Source organism: Triturus cristatus, chromosome 3_1 (assembly GCF_964204655.1).
Source record: "Triturus cristatus chromosome 3_1, aTriCri1.1, whole genome shotgun sequence".
Taxonomy (NCBI): Eukaryota; Metazoa; Chordata; class Amphibia; order Caudata; family Salamandridae; genus Triturus; species Triturus cristatus.
In genome coordinates, this window is record NC_140583.1 from 996,043,361 (window position 1) to 996,056,890 (window position 13,530).

General features: G+C 44.4%; 1 protein-coding gene across 1 annotated transcript in view; it reads right to left on the reverse strand.

The window, feature by feature from the left end:
* Positions 1–4,670: 4,670 nt before the first annotated feature.
* Positions 4,671–13,530, reverse strand: part of LOC146861379 (putative G protein-coupled receptor 139) — a 40,733-nt gene continuing 31,873 nt past the window's right edge. The window contains exon 2 of the mRNA XM_085646429.1: positions 4,671–5,846. Within this exon, the coding sequence (XP_085502555.1) occupies positions 4,891–5,846 (956 nt within the window). The 3' untranslated portion in view covers positions 4,671–4,890. The remainder of the gene's footprint in view (positions 5,847–13,530) is intronic.

The following is a 13,530-nucleotide window of genomic DNA, read 5'->3' on the forward strand; positions in this document are numbered from 1 at the left end:
TCCTCCCAGTATATCTTACTTCAAAACTCCTTCAATCGCATTCTTTCTCAAGTCATCTCTCCCCCGCCTCCTGACATAATCCCTTCTCTGTCTTTACCAGATTTCTCCATTCCTCTTAAGGCCGCTGCTATTTATAAACTTCTTGCTAGCCCCCTTGCCGAACGACCCAAATCCAAACTTGAACTTTCCTGGGAAAAAGATCTTGCCCAAGAATTTCCCCTTCAGATTTGGAATTCTGTATGGTCTAAGATACACACTGCTTCCCGCTCTGCTAGCACCACACAGACTTTGTACTTTTTTTATAACAGACTTTTTTTCACTCCTTCAGATTTACATAATTTCAAACTTTCTGACTCTAAAAAATGTTGGTCTTGCTCTCATACTAATAGTGACTTTTTCCACATGTTCTTTCACTGCCCGTTAGTTAAATCTCTCTGGTTGCGTATTTGGCTAAAATTGAATGAAATACTATCTACTGACCACTCTTTTCAGATTGTTCATATTTTTTTGGGTGGCACTTCATCTATATGGAATGTTTCTTGTAATGTACGTAGATTTGTATATAGCAATTTCTTTACAGATAATTACTACGAATTGGAAAGACACCTCCAAAATCTCCTACAATGCCTGGTGGAATTTACTGTGTCATCACCACAGACTTGATCGTGCCTTTGCTACCAGTGTACCCCTTTTGATCAAAAGAGATTTGTTATGGTTGCCTTTAACTAATTTTCTCTCTCAAGTTACCCCTTGAATATCTTATTTTTGCATTCTCTTTTATTTAGTCGCTACTTTAATTTTGTGTATATTTTCTCCCTTATATTGTTCTATTTCCCTGGTTTCCTACATGATTTTTTTCTTCCCACTGTATTGATTATTTCTTCCCCTCCCTTCTTTTCCCTCTTTTCCCTCGCTCTTCTTTTTCCCTTCCCTTGCCTCTTAAACATGATACCTTTAAAAAAGCTTTTTACCTCAGTATATTCCCTGGTTCTGTTAGGCATCTCTTCAACCTTTTTAGAATTTTAATGCTTTTATCGTCCTTTTTCATTGCCTATTGATGTTATTTTGTACTGATGTTTTACTTTGTTTATTATACTCAATAAAGCTTTCTAAACTGAAAAAAAAAGCTTCCGTTTTCCCCTCATAGATCAGCTGATCAGTCAGAGGCGTTCCCCCATTGACAGCATAACTTCCTTTGGCAAGAGCCTCATTAAAACAGCTGATTTAGAAATGCATGTTAAAGCCTGTGCTCTACAAGTGACATCAAAGCTCACAAACTATTTAAAAAATCCCTTGTTTCCCACATACATCAGAGCATAAGCTCTTTTGGAACGTTTGCATGAAAATCCTGCAGAGTTGAAGGGGGAATCGCCCTACCCTTAAGTAGCTGCCTCTGCAGCTGGATCCTCTTTCTCAAAGGCTATCCTCTTGCTCTTTCTAATTCTTTCTTTTGTTTCTCTTGCCTTTCATTTCCTTCTTTGTCCTCCTCTTTCTCCCTTTTTCTTTCCTAAAGGTCCTCTTCCTACCTGCTTCCCCACCACTTGTCTTTTTACTCATTTTGAGCTAAGCTCAGCTTCTCCCTCTCAAACGTTCTGGCCTTATCTTATTTAGACTTTGCCTTCTGGTATGCCTTATGCAAACTCAGGGTCTCAGTCAGACTGAAACCATCCAAGGAAATGACTTCTGAAGTCAGTGATAGTGGTACCCTTGAACTCAGGGGCTACGGGGAATGTCTTGGTGAAACAACAAAAAGGAAATTTGGGGACACACTTGGGATGTGTCGGTGAAAGACTGGGGCTAATGGTCCAAGAGAGTCTGACACTATTACACTCCTTTCCTGGGTTTTGACCATGGTGCCCTCCACAAAGTCCGTCTCACCGACTCCCTGGTTTTTCTAATTGATCCTTATCAGATCCCAAAAGGAGCTCCCTATCGTATCTCCATTCCCTCCTCAAACATAGACCTCTTATGATATAAGGACAGGCTATTCAGGTCTACTTGCCACAACCTTGTGTCTGCAATTTCAATGTGCCATGCTCAAGCTGAGCTCATTGTTGTGTTCCAAACAATTAGACCCATTGTCTACAGATTCTCCAACGCTTGCTAGAAATCGTCAGAATGAGCCTGAACTCCACAGCTTTTGATTGTGGCCCATTATAAGCACCCCACCTAAAGTGTCACACATACATAGAGGCAGCTATTTTCACCATACCGCTCTACATGATTGATATGTTGCATGAACAAAAACCAGCGGCAGCTCCTCCGCAATGGCGGAGGAGCATTGCCCTCCTGCCTGGCTTAGAGCCAGCAAATGAAAAAGAAAACTATGGGCGAGCATCATTTTATTTTTCATTTGCTGACTCTGAGCAGGCGCATGCAGGGAGGGGCGGGTGCTGGAGCAGGATTTTCTAAATGAAAATCTATAGGGTTTTGAAGCTCTGGTTTGTCTATTTGTCTGATTAAAATTAATAATCATTAATTAATAATTATGTGTTTTGTGTAAGTGTGTGTTTAAACTTACCAACATACTAATGAGAAGAAAACCGACACGTGGGAACGCTTTTGTATTGCTATTAATAAATGTGCATGTTTTATTAAATAAACGTTGCTGAGTGCTGTTTATTTTAAGCACGAAACGCTTTTGAATTAATGCTTTTCTGTGTTGCTAAAGCTAGATAATTACATACACATAAGGGTATTAGTGGGGTTAACACTGTTTAATCACTATGCTGTGGTAACGTTGTTTTTGTCTCTTTCAATTAAGATGGTCTATTGTGGCCTATTGTGGCCTAATCAAAGATGGCTGACTTTTGAAGCCTGGTTTCGAGTGAGAATTTGTGATGAGAAGGCCTTGCTGAACACATTTGATCACAGTCCTTGCCTGGTTAAAACTTTCCGTGAGGACAGCAGCAGATCTGGGCAAGTCTCCAGATGCATTGGGACAGCCTTGGCAGCCTTGGAAAACAAAGGAGCTTTAAAGAAAGACTCTGAACTCTGAGCTCACCAGAGGAAAAGTGTGGAAGTTGAGAAGATACATTTAATATTTAGTTCCTGTTCTGTCTTTTTATTTTTGTGATTTTTTCTGAGCGGAGATTTTCCCAAATGTAGCGATGCTACATCCTTTCCTTCTCGCTTTGCTCGGAGGTTCAGCGGACGAAATGAATACTTTTTGTTTCTTTCCTTTGTTCGAAATGCTATAAAAATTGTTAGCCTAGAGAGGGTCTTTGCCACTTTGCCATTTCTTCCCAAACCTGCGTTGGTGAGGATCGATGCTGTGAGGACGGTGACTTGGGAGATTTCTACTGAGAGATTTGTCCTGATGACCCATTCTGACATTTAGCTAGAATAGGTAATTATGAGAAAATGATTTATTCTGATTAATTTCTTTTGACTAATTTTAGATAAAGAATCATAATTTTAAATACGGTGTTGGTGATTATTTCTTGTCAATTATTGAGTACTCTATTTGATTATTAATGTATAAATTGTTTAGATTATGACAATTGCAATAGCTAGGTCTTATCGACCTCGGTGTAGATGTGGGGTTTAGGAGTTTAGAAGGTTTCTTTCCACAGGTTCAATGCTGGTAGAGTATTTGAGTGTATGTTAGTGAAATGGGCCCTAGTGTATGGTGAGTGTATGTGCGTGTAACTGTGAAATTACTCTATCCGTGGAAGTAGGGAGATTTTGTACACCCTAATCTGCATCACGGGCCCCTGGCATGGGACAGGAGAGGAAGGAGGAGTGCTATGTGCTCTCCCTAAGAGCGCATATATGTTTGGCCGGTTGTCACAGGCCAATCAAAACACACATGCCCACCTAGGTTTCTCCAGCCAAGCTGCATTGAACAGGCGGGCTGGAAAAAAAAAACACAGACTCCCTGGCCTGAGCGGAGCTTCTTTTCAGCCCGTTCAGGCCAATCCCCCTGCTGTTCGCATAGCATGAGAGAAGCACTGGGATTGGATGGGAGTCTGTCCTAGAGGCTGCCGAAACCAAGAAGAGTGCAGGAGGCACAACGTGACGTGGGAGGCAGACTGCTTTGGGTAAGTTATTTTTAAAAATATATATTATTACTACCCTGAACTCCTCTCTCCCCTACGCTCCCCCTCCCACAATGCCTCCACCCGCCCCACCCTCCATTGTTTGTGGCGGCCACCACTGACAAAAACTACAGAAAAACAACGCCCTGGAAAAAACAAGTACTGTAAGGAAATGCAAGAGCAAGTATAATGTGAAATATAAACAGCAACATTATTGCTGCTCCCAGGGTGAGAGGGCAGTGTCTGTTTTGTTGGCTGTGGCTGGTTGTGGGGCTCAGGGAGTGGGCCGGTTCATAACAGAGGTTGCACCTGCACCCTCTCATTGTGATGCCACTCCCTTAGTTAGGCACAGGACTAGAATAGCAAACCATGGCAACCATCAGCCCCTGAGGCGTTGCTGAGCTCATGGTGTTGGCATCTAGACACAAGCCCCACCCCTCCACCCCCATCAGGCAAGGCTTGAATCTGGCATGGGGCTAAAGATGGCACCCGCACCCTTCTGGGCTCCTTGCTTTATCTCTTTATCCATTTCTTCCAGATCGCATGCTGATTTGCAAAGTCAAGCCATTTTGCAAAGGTGTTGATTTTATTATATTTTAATTTTCAGAACAGAACAGAAAATCTTTTCTGGGTGATATGTTTTTGCCAGCTGAGGAGGAAGTCCTTTGAAAATTACTTTTCAAAATGGATGAATAATCTGTCCTCTCCTGTACCAGCCGGGTTTTTCCTGCCAATGTGAGATCACCAAAACGGAGAGTCCCATAGATTGAAAAACACAATAAAGTCACAATCTGAGCGCCTTGGCCCTAGTTGAGTCATCGACCTAAGATCTCTACACGACAACGTGTCATTAGGGGGGTACACCTGTTGCTTCTGGCTCATGGGCCTCTGGTTTCAATGTAGTCACTTTTGCTGGCAGCGCTGGGCAGCCTCTGTGGTGCAGCATGGCGGCACACTGATGGCGGAAGCCCGAGCAGGCCAAGCAGTAGAGGCAGAAGTCCAGGCCTGAGTTGAGCCACTGTAGCATGACCGTCACCTCGGCTGCCACGCTGGGGTGGGCGCTGTAGCCTAGACTGTCCAGGCCTCCTGCGCTGTAGGGGATGCACTCGGCCACAAAGCGTGGTAGGCCCAGGCAGACCGCTGTGAGGGATATGGTGAGCAGGAGGCCCACGGAGCGCCGGGCTCGGGCCTGGGTAAGCCTGAAGGCTGCACTGTCCCTCTCCACCTTTACCCTCATTGTCCCCCTAAGCTGGTGGGCGATGAGGGAGCTGAAGAGGAGGATGAGGAAAAAGGGCACTCCCCCACAAACGGTGGTGTGCACCCAGGCGGATGTGGAGAAGTAGGTGGAGTTAGGCACATAGCAGCGGTCCCTGCCTAGGGCGGCCTCCAGGTCTTCTGAAAGCAGCGCCGCGCGCCGCATGTGCTCATTGAGCAGGTAGGCCCCACCGGCTACGAGGTATGACATCAGCACCACCGCACCAACCGTAGTCATGGCGACCCTGGGGCGGGCCAGCACCCTGCGGGCCCGCTCACAGAAGAGCACCACGTATCGCTCGAGCGTGAAGGCCACGATGATCCAGGCCGAGCAGAGCATGGCCCCGTACTCCAGCACGAGCGCCAGGCCGCACCACGGCTTGTACAGCCAGGGGCTCCCCGAGCCGCTCCACAGGCGCTTGCTCAGATTAAAGCCGGTGGCCCACGCCAAGCAGACTGTGTCCGACATCGCCAGGGCAACCAGGTAGATAGTCGTAGTCTTGGATAAAGAGCAGGGACGCCGAAGTACCACGAAGGCAGCAAAAAGGTTGGCTGTGGAAAAAATGAACAGAGAAGAAAATGAGCAGAGAGGAAAGATATTGCGTGAAGTGAGGAAGAAATGGAAAAAAGAAAGAGACAGGAAAAGTGCGGTTAGAAGGGCGGGAGGAAGACATCAGGGCGTGTCACAAAAGGAAAGAGACAGGTGGTAGGAGGAATGGATGTAGAATGAAAGACATATACACATACAGTGGAGGACGAGAGGAAGGAAATGGAGCAGGGGAAAAGATTCTGGAAGAAAAGAAAGAAGAGGACGTGGTAAGATGGATACGAGATACATAAGGACAGATCAAGGGAGGAAGAAAGGAGGAATTAACTGTGATAGAAGGAAAGGTTTTAAGAAAAAAGGGAAAGGAAAGATGGTGCAGAAAGGAATGACAGCGGATGGAGAAGGAAGGGGGAGAGATAAACGAGAAGGAATGTCGAATATGAGGTCATTAAGCAAGAAAGATAGGGAGGAGAGAAATGGAGGGACGATGACAACAGACAGGGGAAGGTGGAAGGAGCAGGAAAAGGACAGTAAGAAGAAAGGGAGGGAGGAAAAGGGAAAGCAAGAGGGAACATGCTTTGCATAAGAGAACGGTGTAGGAGAGGGGCGAAGTGGAGAATAGTCGGAGAGATGAAGGAAAGGAGGACAGGAGTTCAGAAGAAAGATTAAAAGTTAAATGAAGAACAAGAAAGTGGTTAAAACAAAAAGGAAAAAGAAGGAAGTGAGCAGAATGGTGGGTAAGAGGATGGAAAGTAAAAAGGAAAGACGGTACAAAGAAACTACAAATGAGTTACAGGAGAAAGTAGAGGATAATCAAAGAAAGAACAAACTTTGGCTAAGATAATAGATTTGGCCTTTGTATAGTTCATGAATATAGAAGTACATGACATAGAGCGATGTATACACACATGCAGATAAATCAACATCCTTGTAGGTAGTGAACAACACACAAAAACACAGCAATGCATAGTGTGCGACATAGGTGCACACAGACACCCGGATACACACAGATAGGCACGGTTTACACAAGCAACATACAGAAATGCAGTAAGAAAACTTGCATGCAGAGACACTAGGCCCGTACCTCATTTAAATTACGCTGGCTTAATTCATGTAATTTCGAGTTGTTTGCAGTGCGCTTTTTAACTGAAATTACGCCATATCGCGTAATTACGCTGCACTTCGCAGAAAAATTATTGTATTGTATTGATTGCATTTATATAGCGCTTACTACCCCATACGAGGCGTCAAAGCGCTTTTTTGGCGAGTCGTACGCTACTCCAGGACCCATAGAGGATTAGTGTTGAATTAGTATAGTGAAACATGCAAGTACATTTTAAGTGGTGGATAGGTTAGTCAGTTATTTGGATTCGGAAGGATAGAATAGGAAAAAAAAGAAAAAGGTTTGTATTTATATAGCGCTTGTTACCCCTGATGGGGTGTTGAAGCACGCTACTCCGGAAACCCATAAAGGATTAGTGCTGAATTAGTATGGTGAAATATGAAAGTAATTTGAGTGGTGGATTTTAGCCAGTTATTTGGAGTGAGAAGGGTAGCGGAGGGATAAGAGGGAAGAAAGATTTGCATTCATGTAGCACCTGTTACCCCTGATGGGTGTTGAAGCGCTTTTCTGGGGAGTAGGACGCTACTCTGGTATCCATAAAGGATTAGTGTTGAAAATTAGTATAGTGAAGTATGAAGTAATTTGAGTGGTGGATATGTTATTCAGTTATTTGGATAGAGAAGGGTAGGTTGCGGGATACAAGCGGGAAAGAGGTTTGTATTTATATAGCGCTTGCTACCCCTTGATGGGGTTTTCAAGCGCTTTATTGGTGAGTAGCACGCTACTGTGGAACCCATAAGGATTACTGTTGAATTAGTATGGCGAAACATGAAAGTAATTTGAGTGGTGGATATGTTAGTCAGTTATTTGGGTTGAGAAGGGTTAGGGAGGGGTAGAAAAGGGAAAAAGGTTTGCATTTATATAGCGCTGGTAACCCTGATGGGGTGTTGAAACACTTCATTGGCGAGTAGTACGCTACTCTGGAACCCATAAACGATTAGTGGTGAATTAGTATAGTGGAATATGGAAATTGAGAAGTGAACATGTTAATCTGTTATTTTGATTGAAAAGGATAGTGGAGGGACAGAAGAGTGCGATTTCTTTATTTTGATTTTAGGTCATAGCAGTAGGAGGAGGCTTTTGGATGAGTAAAAAGGAGTTTTTGAGGGGAAGAGTCAGAGGGGACAGTTTAAAAAGGTTTGTTTTGGGGGATCGGTATAGTAAAAAAGAGGTGTCAGATGATCCAAGGTGGGGTAGAGTAGGAGAGAGTCTAGAAAGGGTTATTTTGGGGATCATAGTAGTGGTATGAGGTTTGGGATAAATGAGAGAGTGGATGTAGAGGATATATTGATAGATGTATAGGGTGAGAGATAGGGTAGTGCATTGGAAAGAGTAGTAGAAAGAAGTTTGAGGTGAGTCAGAAGGTTGGGCCAGAGGATATATTGGAAGCACAGGAACATCAACAACCATAAAACAGGTAGCTTGTTGTTCGCAGAAATTGTGCTTTTTTGCACTATTTGTTTAGCACGAAATGCATCTGAACTCGAAAATGTATACGAATGTGCATTTCATGCTAAAATATAACGCTAAATGGCAGATTTGCATTCATTTAATTACACTTAATTTCGTGTAACTGTCCCGAAATTTCAAATAATTGTGCAAGAGCAAATGATGCAAATTCCACACACGCCTAGTAAGCACACAAACAGTAACAGTAACACAGCATCAATATGAAATGAAATGAAATGAAAAAGATTTCTAAAGCGCATGGCTGCCCTAGAGCGTCCCAGCGCTAACAATGTACTGAACCACTACCCCAAGACACAAGGGGAGACCTACAGAGGAAAGAGGTAAGTCTTCAAAGCTTTGCGGAATTTTGCCAAGTTGGGTTCTTTACGCAGAGCCATCGGCAGAGCATTCCATAGTTGGCCTGCATTAATGGAAAACCGGCGTCCACCTGATTTCGCCTTTTTAGCTCTGGGTATCATTACTAGATTCCCAACTTCAGAGCGAAGGGCTCGCGTAGGTTTATAGGGGAGAACCAAATCTCTTAGAATGGGAGGACCCGATCCTTGTAAGGCTTTGAACACTATGCAGAGAGATTTAAATTTAATGCGCTCTCTGATAGGGAGCCAGTGCAAGGTCTTCAAGGCGGGCCGGGCTGAAGAGCATTTGGCAGTACCAGTGAGCATCCGTGCCGCTGCATTTTGAGCTCTTTGGAGAACATTCAGTGAGGATTCAGGTGCCGCCAAGAAAAGGGCATTGCTATAGTCAAGCCTGGAAAGCACCAATCCCTGAACTAATAGTTTCCTGGAATTGTCAGGGAGAAGCGACAGGACTACAGGTGTACATGAGGGAATGTCTAAGGGGGATCGGTGAATGGATTCATAAGTGCAGTTGGATTCATGGATGCGTGTGTCTGTATGCCCATGTGGATACATGGCTGGACCGGATTGATATAGGAATGAAGAAACATAAAAGAAAACAAGCATTGGCAGAGCCAATAGGTCTCGCCTTTGGGGCCTTATAAGTATTTAGTTATGCAGCACAATATCCTTGGTGCAACAACATCAACGGTAGCATGGCTAAACACTTATAAGGTCCCAAAGACGAGACCTATTGGCTATGCCAATGCTTGTTTTCTGTAGGCACAGGAAAATTAAGTGACATGCTTAGAATCACAGAATGTTGAGCCGACACAGAGACTCGACCCAGTGTATGTGCACAACCGTAGTTATATATATTTTTTTACCATGCAGCTTACTATCACAGTTTTGCAGCTTGGTTGCAATATTGTGTCTTTTGCTCAGCACTGCGTGTAAACCTATACACACAGAGCTTACTAGCAGAGCTCAGTGAGGTTATGTGGTCATTGCATGTGCAACTTGTAGGACACACTGACCTGCAACATAGCCCGTTTGGTTATGTCCCGGCTGGAAAACATCCGCATGTTAATACTTTGACTTCGCCCAAATCATTGAAGATGTTTGATAAGCTTTAATACATTGTTAAAATTAATTTATTGATTTTCTTGCAAAAAAATTAACTTGCTCCTTTAGAATGCCAGGAAGAGTCCAGTGGACACAAACACCATTTTATCGGTAGCTTCCTGTTTTTGGTTTATTTTCGTGAGCAACACAGGTGTGTTCAAAGGCCCAGAACACTAGCTCTACTGCTCTGATAGAAGCCGCTGCAGTAAATAGCTGCACACCACTAAGCATAAATCCACTCTAAAGGGATGCCATGTTCTCGCGCATGAAGGCTCAGGGACACACATAGGGTCAACATTCTGTGGCTGGTGTGGCTTGCAAAACAGCCTGTTATGGTAACAGGCAAGTCAAAAGTCCTAAAAGAAGAAGTGGGGGGACTAACCTTATTAGGTAGTATGCAAGCGGCATCGCGGCACCCGACATCACACATGGCATCACAGGAATGTACATAATAGAAAGTGGCAGGGGTTAAAAAGCATGGGGGCGGTGCGGGGGAGTCCTTGTTGGCAAAAAGCTATCTGTGATGTAAATCATAACCATTCAGATAATGTTAAAAGGTGTAGAGGGGTCATAGTGCCATCACACCACGGTTATTATTTGAAATACATGTGGTCACCTCATGACAAGTTTCAGAAACCTAAAAGTAACTGGAGGAGGAAAAGGCACACGGTATGGAACCCGGCGGATTATTGGTCTGGAGGGCTCAAAGGATGAGGGGCGTCTAATTCACATACTGCGAGAGGAATACATCGATTTAACAGGACTTATGATGTTAGCAAATTTTATGAAAGGGCGCCTTGCCTGGGTAATAACCACTCTGGCAAAGAATACAATAACTTGTCCCAACAGCATTTGAAAATGGTCTGCTATGGATAGTACGGCAGATCGAACTTGAAAGAGTCGTACTGTAACTTCTGGCTAGGTACAGAGGTGGAAAAAAAACAGAAGGACAAACATCACCATCAGATACGAGTTTGCTCTGTGTAACTTTGACCAAGACAAGGAAAACCATATGATGAGATCACAGCTGTCATCCAATGTAAGAAGTATGCAAACAATTAACTATAGGGTGTTTTGTTTTCTTCACAGCAAAATAAATACATAAAAAGGTAAAGCATAGACAAGTCAAACATTCCCAGGGGCGTCTGCATGACAAATTCCGATTCTAGTAAGTGTGCTTAATAATGGCTGACAGCAAAACGTACTGCTCTTAAGTTCCTGAAAGCACAGAGCCCGTAAACTCCAGGCCACGTTTGCCGTCACAGTCTCCGAAGAGTAAACTTGTCTTTTGGCTAAAGATCGGGTCCACGTTTCCGAAAATTAGATTTTTATTAAAAGGCATCGCGAGTTTGCTATTTCTTCGTTTACAAGGGTGAGCCGGCTATCTTCAAAAATTAACCGCGCTGCTGCGAAAGTGAAAGCGACACGCACTCTTGTGGAGGTGGGGTGGAGGGATGCGCTGGAGAAGGGGTGGAAGAAACGGAGACTGTTGTAGAAGCAGCCGAGGGCAAGAGAGTGCGCGCTGGTCAAAGAAATATATAAAATGACTGGAGATATCTTTTGTGATGTGTAAGTATGTGATGTATTGAAAGCAATATAATAAAGGTGGTGCAAGGAGAGGTAATGGTTTCAAACAATAAGTGAGGCGCTGGATGGCAGAACTGAGAGCTATAATATTTTACTACAAGTGCCATTCACCCCTGCGAGAGGCCGCTGACTGGTCGTTGTAAGGCGTGAAGGAGAGAAAGGGTTCACTTCCTGAAGGGTGATAGTCAGACCACACTGTAATAATTTGTCTACAAATTGTGCCCATTGCTTAACAGGGCATTATTTTATGTGTTGGGATCTCCCTGACAATCACCAGACAACATCAGCTGCAGTCACTCTTTGAAGAAAGACTGTGCCCACAGAGCACCACGACAAGAAGCCTGGCGAAAAAAAACTGCACTGGGGATAAACAAGAGCAGAGAAGCACAACCAAGCGTTCACGCCAACCAAAGGGTGGCACTTTAGAAATCCGTGCCTTCATCAAGGATCCCATCTGCACATGCCTGCCCAGCCCACAGGTTGAAGATTCCCAGCACTGATCAACAGTCACAGCAGCTCCCCCATAGGCTTCAGGGTGTTGGATTTGACGCTTTTTATTATAAAAAGAGAAAGTCCCCTCAAGAGATCACCACGCAATGCTTTCCACAATAAAAGAAATAAATAAAATGAAAGACAAGCGGCCTTCAAAAAGGAGACGGAGAGGGCTGAGCGAGAGAGAGGGAGATGAGGTAGGGAGCAGGAGGTGAGCACGTGAGCGGTGCGCTCGCGCGCTTACCGCGAACAAAAGTGAAAGCGCAAGGATGTTGAGCCGGGAGAGCAGTCTGCTCTTTTTCTAAGCATATACTCATGCTTGTGGCGTGCCCCTGCACGCTCCCGCAAGGTGGATGCCACCAAGAGCACGAGTGTGTGCTTCGAAAAAGAGCAGAACAACGGCGAAAGGTCCTCTTATGCAGCACATGCGCACTGCGTAGGCGAGACCTAAAAAGAAAAAAATCTTTAATGCTTAAATTTAGACAAGTTAACTTGTTTGGGTATAGAGCTTTGAAAGGATGTAATGTGTTTGCGGTGTCAACATTTAGGATAGTTAACATTTAGAATTTGGTACAGAAGCGCCATTTTTCTTGTGTATGACTTGGAGTTTTCTCACTGCAGAAAAATATTGGCAGTCCATAGGTGAAATCTATATTCTGCGCACAATACTGACACTGAAACGCATGCCAGAGGCCTGTATTCTAGATGTAATGACCTAAAGGCTGAAAGCAAAATGCTGCCAGCCAGAAGATGATTAAACGGATGCCAATTAAGGCACCAGAACTGAAAAACTCGACTGTGGATGCACAGGTTGACCAGTCTCTGAGTATAACATATCCGAACAACCCAATACACGAGCTAAGAGCCAATAGGCTTGCAGTGGATCATGCAAGAGCCAGGCGCACCCTGTAGACGAACTGCGACTGTGATTCAATTGAACATAAAGGTGGTTTGCGTCACTCTTGCACCATATGCGATGCAAACCTTAAGTCAGATTTATGAAGCCTCGCAAGGCCACTTTGTGTGGCCCTGAGTGATTCCATAAATTTAGAGAAAGGTACCGCAGCGCAAATCACTGCGTTGCCTTACTGTGCCCTGAGAAGGCGTTCCATGGGCATTGCATGGGTATTCCAAGCAACTCCCATGGTTTTTGACGCATTCCCAGATTTACCAGAACTGGTAGATCCGGGAATACACCAAAAAGATATGCTTTCTCAGGTGAGGCGTAACAAGGAGAAATATCTTTATTTCTCCTTGTTACTTCCTCTTTCTATGTGTGCTGCATTCTGCAGCACACATAGAAAGAGGGAAATGCTTCTCATGACTGTTTCTTTGCAAGAAGGTGTTCCTTTCTGCACAAAAACAACCCTGTATGCAACAGTGGCACCCTTGCCTCATGGCTCAAGGGTGCCTACGTTGGCACTAGGCTGCCAAAAGGGGCCCAGCTCAGGAGAAAAGGTAGGAATGCGCTGTATTGCCTTAAACACAGAATATCCCTGACAGTGCCCTGTCACGCAGTGCAGTGCAGCAGGGTGACTTGCTGTGCTGCACTGCATG